This window comes from Macrobrachium nipponense, chromosome 4, assembly GCF_015104395.2.
Source record: "Macrobrachium nipponense isolate FS-2020 chromosome 4, ASM1510439v2, whole genome shotgun sequence".
Lineage (NCBI taxonomy): Eukaryota > Metazoa > Arthropoda > Malacostraca > Decapoda > Palaemonidae > Macrobrachium > Macrobrachium nipponense.
Genome location: NC_061100.1, coordinates 111,688,613 through 111,696,112, shown reverse-complemented (window position 1 = coordinate 111,696,112; position 7,500 = coordinate 111,688,613). Strand labels below are relative to the sequence as shown.

Sequence of the window (7,500 nt, the reverse complement as noted above, 5' to 3'; positions counted from 1 at the left end):
TAATTAGTTGTCTATTTTGTCCGACTTAGTTCCAAGTATTCCTTCGCTGCAATTCAAGAATCATCTGTTACAAAGACATCTGATGATATTTCCAACAACTGTCATTTTAGTAAAGAATATTCAGTAACCCTCTGGGAGTTTGAGGCCTCCATCAGATCATACAAAAACAGATTTCGTCTTTATTCATGGGTACAATTCATAGCTTTTCCCATATGTTTAGACTTTATTTATATATCAATTATTCTTTTCATTGTTGATATTTTTGCTTATTAACTGAATTACCTATTTCTTGTTATGATTTTGACTTGGTCCTGTTCCCCTTTCTAGTCTCACGTTTGGACACGCCCATTGAATCTCTGGATGACTTGGCAAATCAGTACAAAGTACAGTACGCCCCCGTCAACGGCACTTCCACCATGACATACTTCGAGCGAATGGCTTACATTGAAAACAAATTCTACGAGTGAGTACTATCAACTGGCATCATGGCTTCCCAATAATTGCTTAAAATGATAAAGCTTACACGTCTAAAATAAGTATTATTTTTGCTGTGCTTTCTACCTGTTAGATTTGTGTGTGTGTGTGTGTGTGTTTTGTTTCAACTAACGTGCTACTACATCGCATTAATCACTCTAGCTTTTTGAAACGGACAGCATTTAAGACTGGATTTCATAATTTGATATGACAGTATTTGGACATGGCATAAGTTATAGCTTTTGATTTACGAAAATATGACAGATGAATCCAGTGATGAGCCCAATAGAAATCCCCCAAACGCAATTATATTCTACTACTTCTACTTGTTATGTCATTTAGTTTGAGATTTTTCCTTGTTTTAAGATAAACTTGGAAAATATCCATCGTAGAATTTCAAATTTTTATTGAAAACAAGCTTCTTTAATTGGAAACCCTATTAAAAATTTCTTGTTTTCTATTCTCTTGAAACTGGAATGGGGTGATGAACCTAAAAACGCTGATCTAAACTAAAATCGATTTAAAAGACAGAGCGCTCACTGTTTTGAAATAGGTTTCACAGACGACCAATGAACTCTAGACTTGGCAAAAAATTGTGGAATAAAAAATAATGTTCTTATATTCATCTCACATATCCGACCAACCTAATCCCAAGGAAGTCGAACTATTAGATGACTTCAGCCTAAGCCTAACCTGTGACCCTGACAAAGCTGCAATACCTAAACACTGCAGAGAATAGGGAAGACCACCACGTACACCTCAGACACTTCCATTTCGTAAATTCAAGATTCCTTCACGTTTCTCCCTTCGCCGCCACCACCACCAGGATCTGGAAGGACATGTCCCTCAATGACTCGATGAGCGAGGTGGAGAGGGCCAAGTTAGCCGTTTGGGATTACCCCGTGAGCGATAAATACACGAAGATGTGGCAGTCGATGCAGGAAGCCGGTCTCCCGGCGACGATGGAAAGTGCGGTGGAGAGAGTCAGAAAATCTACTTCATCAAGCGAAGGTTTTGCTTTCATAGGTCGGTACAAATAGGCTAAGCACAATGTTTTGCTCAGTTGCGCAATACTATTATATTTCTATATTTCGTATTTACTAAGAAGTATGCAGATTTGGGTGGTTTCTTGTATTCATATGTTAATGCTTGAGCCTACAGAATACACATTCTAATATATATATATATATATATATATATATATATATATATATACATATATATATATATAGTATATTATTTTTATAAACACACACACACACATACATATATATATATTATATATATATATATATATATATATATTGTTATATATAATATATATTGTATAATATTAAATATATATATATATATATATATATTAATACACTCATACATACATACATATATGTATATATATATATATATATATATATATATATGTATGAGTGTATTAATATAATTGCTTTAGCAGAATCTAATAGCATACAAGAAATTAGAGTCAAGATAATACTGTTTGAATAAGTGGGGTTTTTTTCTGGATACAGTGATATCTAATTGTTGCGGGAAAGTTTAAAAACAATATTCCCTACAAAACAACAAACAAATTACCTGATTTTGTAAGGACTGATTCCTGTTAGCAGCCATTTGAATTTTTCTTCCCCTCCAAAACTTTTAAGAAAGCAGGTTTTCGTAGATTTCACACGGGCTCAAAAAAAAGGTGTTTTTTAAGGTTATAGAATGAATATTGTTTCAAGGAGAAATTAGGAATTAACATTGCTTGCTTGATGTCACGGAATTCCAAAAGTCTATAAATATATCAAGATGAAATATTTTCCTATTACCAATTCCTTCTCTAAAAGATTCAATACAGACTGAAAGTTGGTGGTAACTTTGACATTAACAAAAGAACAAAACCTTAGTTTTTGTATCAAAACCTTAATTCGAACTTGAAAACTGATTTGTGACAGTTTTCTGCAACCGACTGAGGGTCGCTGTCTGCTTAGGCAGGAAATTATTTACTGTGTGTCTTTCTGTATCAGGTATGCTGCAGTACTTCGTATGGAAGTTGGAATATAACAATCAGAATTAGGAAATTGTGATTTCTACCGAATGTTTTTGAAAAAAGATAGATTTACATACATACATACATACATACATTTCTACGTAGATTAACATACGTATATGCATACATTTGTATGTAGATTTACATTCATATATACGTATATAATACATTTGTATGTAGATTTACATTCATACATACGTATATACATACATTTGTATGTAGATTTACATGCATGCATATACATACAAATATGACCAATATTATGTTCCGAATCACACCGTTTATTTTGAAACATCTTCATGCTTTATGTGTAACAGTTATCCAAAAAGTTCAAATGAGACGACAGAAGAAACTTCGATAAGCACAGAAAAATCCAGTGAAGCCCAAACGAAAAGTAACAATAATAAAGATGGAAATTAACGAATAGAATGACATTTGATGAAAATTTCAAATTTCGTGGATATTTTCAATTTATGACTGAAATGTTGACTTTTTCTCTTTTACGGTATTTTATCTTGAGATCTCAGTGAAACGAAGGGCATATCAAGGCTTTGTAAGCGCTGTGGAGGAATTGTTTTGTATGGAAGTTTAAAGAGATGAGGACAGAACGAATTATGGATTAACAAAAAAAAGATAAATAAAAAATACAAATGAAAGGAAAAAATCAGAGATGAGGCGAAATCGCTTTCTCCTTTATCAAGAACTAATAAAAATGATTCTATTTGAGATTAGACAAAATAGTTAGACATTTAGAAAACTATAATTTAATGTGCCCTTTTATAGATCTTTTCATTATATAAAGTCATTTGTATCTTGAGATCTGTTGCTGCTATCTGTTTATTTATTCATTTAACTGTAGAGCTATTCACCATTTTCTTTGGGTCGTTTCTTTATCTTCCCTCCTCTGTGCTACAGAAGTCGATAACAAGAAATTACACAAAAAAAAATTATACAGACTAATTATCATGGACAAATTTTTTAATCTTTTTCACCTAACTCGGAAACTGAAACTTGAAAATTATTTTTCATCTTAGCTTGTTATGCCTAATAAGTATGATAGTTATGTTACTTTCATAGGAGAAATCACATTGCTGTCAAAATTGTTTTTATATAGCCAATTGCCCTTTGTGAAAGATATTTCATGTTCAGAATACCCATGGCTTTTAATGAAAGATTTTCCCCGCTGTAAGATCGCAACCGCTTATCACCATTAATAATTACGTGGTATATTTATGTGGAAGAAGTGACATTTCCGCCTTCATAATGACTTAATTATTTTGTCAATTTCAGGAGCCATAATTATAGAAAGCCAAAGAAAGCGGATGGAATTCCGCAACTACTGTAATCGAATAAGCATAAAACATTTTTTTCAGACAAATTTAAAGATCATATCAAAATTACTAGGCGTTGTGAATTAAGGCAAATCATGGCGAATTGATACCTTATCAATAACAATTGCTTGGCGTGTGAATTTAGGCAAGTTATGGCGCAGTGACAACATATCAATAACGAATACTTAGCGTTGTGACATTCTCGAGAAGTAACCCTTCCCCCCCAATGAGATCGTTGCAATTCTGACAAAGTGGTCCATTCAAATTCTGATAAAGTGGTCCATTCGAAACAGGCGATGCCACAAATATCCGGTACGAGGTTCTGACAGCGTGCGACTTGTTGTCCATCGGGGACGAGTTCTCCAGAAAGCCTTACGCATTGGCAGTGCAGAAGGGTTCACCCCTTCGAGACCAGCTCTCGGGGGCGTGAGTTTTTCAACCGCGACTTGACTTGGAGATACATTTTTGCCATGCCAAGTCGCGTTACTTTTGTTTTCCCCCCTTTTTCTCCCATGCATTCAGTATTTTGTATATCGTTGTGTTTTTTCCTTCAAAGAAATGCTTTTTTGTGTGTTTTTTGTCTCCTTTTTTGACGTGGAGATCCCAGCATGAAGAATGCAACTTTTCTCAGGATTTTGAGTTTGCTTGCAAACTGGGTTTTATTTTTTCCTAAAACATTTTGTCCCCAGGAATTTTTGCACTTTTTTCATGCCATGATCGTTCTGTGTCATGTGAATGAGATGTTTTTGAGCACATTGACCACAGACTGGCTAATTTTTTTCTAAATAAAAATTAATTTTTGTTCAAATGGGAACTGCATGGAGAACGTACTGCATCGTCTAGACACTAACAGTTTTTGTTAAAACTCGTAAAAATAAATAAACTGCGATCAAACACAAGTCGCTTTTGCATTTGACATTTTGAACATTGAATATCGTAGAATGGATTCCACTGATATAAAAATGCCTAACTGAATAAACATTTTATAATCCCGTTGAAATAACTACTAATATATTGATGGGTAAGTGGAAATCTCAGATTATAAGGACTGACAGAGACAAGTGAAACCCGTATTTTTCTTTCAAAAATATTTGTTTTTTAAGATGAGGAATGTGTAAACAAATCGTATCTACGTCTCAGTTACCTCTGGATAAATCAAAACATCCTTAGTCCTTATAAACGATCTCCGAAGTCTTACCCACCTAATTTACCTACGAAACATAAACTTTATCATATAATCAACAATTGCCTCTCATTTTTCCTCTTCCACTATTTTTTCCACAAGATATAAATATATTTAGGTACATCATGCCTGTTTCCTAATTGATATCATCCCAATGGCTGATATTTATTGAAAGACGAGGTAACCTGCCTACGGGTGTGATGAATCACAGGCTCCAAAAGGTCACTCTTCTCTCTCTCTCTCTCTCTCTCTCTCTCTCTCTCTCTCTCTCTCTCTCTCTCTCTCTCTCTCAACGCCAATTCTTTTCTGCTTTTCCTCACCCCATTCGTGATTTTCTCCCAGGCGACGCAACAGACATCAGGTACCTGGTGTTGACCAACTGTGACCTGCAGATGGTAGGTGAGGAATTCTCTAGGAAGCCTTATGCAGTGGCTGTCCAGCAAGGATCACCACTGAAGGACCAGTTCAATGACGCGTAAGTTGGTGGTGTTTTTGGGCGGGAAATGTAATCCTCAGACACCATAGCCCATATAGAGTGTTATGTAATGCGTAGGTATGCAAAGGAGAATAGTCGTAGTCTCAAGTAGTTTGTGTAACTAGGCCCCTGAAGCGAGAAGCGATTCTTAGTTTATTCACTGAGAATTAGCTTTCACGATAAGAGCAGCAACTGTATATATAGATTGTAGCATTTTTACATAGCAGTAATTAAATAGAAGAATCAGTTGAATTAATTAGGGTGCAATGAATTAGTTTTAAGAAATGAACTGTCTCATAGAATTCTGTAAATATTTTTTGAAGTAGTTTTCAGCTTGTACATAAGCAGAACGATATAAGCCAAAAATTTTTGTTTTATTATTATAGTTCTTCTTTTGAACATAACTTCTTCCTGTGTATATTATTTGAAGCATAATTTCTCTCTCTCTCTCTCTCTCTCTCTCTCTCTCTCTCTCTCTCTCTCTCTCTCTCTCTCTCATGCACCTTTTTTGCATTAACAGATAAACACTGATCGCACTTCCTCTCTTAGCACCATGAATAATCGATTTCGCTTACCTGAAAACTGATATTCCAAAACTTGACAACCTCAGAGTTTTGTTATCTTTCAAAGAGAAATTTCCTATCGTTTCAGTAAATGCTTCAGTGCAAAAGAGAAAATTCCTCATAAATTTACTCACATTATAAGACTGGTTTTCATGACAGGGAATGGTTTCATTTTGCTTTACTGAAGCGGGAGGAAGGACTGACATCTTGCTTTTTCTGTTACATAACTAGGACTTGATAGCTTGCTTCTTCTGTTACGTCACTAAAGTCAAGTAAAATGCTTTGGACATCGTGGAAATAATGCATGGTTACCTCCGAGCTGGAAACCGAATAATCATTACTGAAACGTTTTTTTAATCATCACTCCCTCATACCTGGTACTCATTGTCAAGATTCATACTGGTTAAGACGCATTACCAAAACTGATAACGGATTCTTCAAAAAATTTATTGTAAATGATTATTCGTTACCAGAGCTAAAAATTGTTATACCAACATCAATTAGAACCAGTATTGATTACATTATTTTTAGGAGTTAATATTGATAACACCTAATGGTAATGTATAACACCAACGAGCAACATAAACTTCACTCCTGATAAACATCGCATTGCAAAGGAATCGGTTTCTTTTACAAAAGACATGCAACATGCACCATGAACAAGATGATTCAGTGGTAGTATGCTGCTGTATGTATGTTCGTTATTAAGTTGTAGTATTCAAGAGAACAGCATTATTTTGCTCCTTTTAATGAATAAACTGTAGAGGCTACAATATATTTTCATATATTTCACTAGCTGTGGATTTGTATATTTACAGTATTTATATATGTATGTATACATAATATTATATATATACACATATATAAACTATATATATATATATATATATATATATATATATATATATATATATATATATATCGAAGTTGAAGGCAGTTGCTTTAAATCTGATGAACAGCATCGAGTTTGGGGAGAAGGAGAATTCCTTGATTTCCTTTCAATGTACTTTATCACGCTGACGTTTCAGGACCATGTGTACCATTTTCAAAGCTATGAATTAAAAGACAATAGAAATAAATATAGACAGATATAAAAAAAAAGAGAAAACGAGAAAAAATTCATCACATGAAAGCATAAAATGAAACCTATGTAAAAATTTCTCGTTTTTTCTTTTTTAAACCAATGTCTATTTTGGATTCTGTTGCTTTGAAAATGGGGCACATGTTCTTGAAACGTCAGCGTAATGAGGTACATTGAAGGGAAATCAAGGAATTCTCCCCCTCCCCAAACTCGATCATATTATATATATATATATATATATATATATATATATATATATATATATATATATATATATACATACTATATATATACATATACAGATATGTACATTTATATTATATAAATATATATATATATATATATATAT

General features: G+C 33.6%; 1 protein-coding gene across 4 annotated transcripts in view; it reads left to right on the top strand.

Moving 5' to 3' along the window:
• Positions 1 to 7,500, top strand: part of LOC135211064 (ionotropic receptor 25a-like) — a 57,423-nt gene that overhangs the window by 37,152 nt on the left and 12,771 nt on the right. For 3 of the 4 annotated variants that reach the window (XM_064244121.1, XM_064244123.1, XM_064244124.1), the window contains exons 16-18: positions 328 to 463; positions 1,301 to 1,500; positions 5,375 to 5,507. In XM_064244121.1, the coding sequence (XP_064100191.1) occupies positions 328 to 463; positions 1,301 to 1,500; positions 5,375 to 5,507 (469 nt within the window). Of the gene's footprint in view, positions 1 to 327; positions 464 to 1,300; positions 1,501 to 4,142; positions 4,276 to 5,374; positions 5,508 to 7,500 lie in introns of all 4 variants that reach the window. The other variant, XM_064244122.1, reaches the window with a different exon arrangement.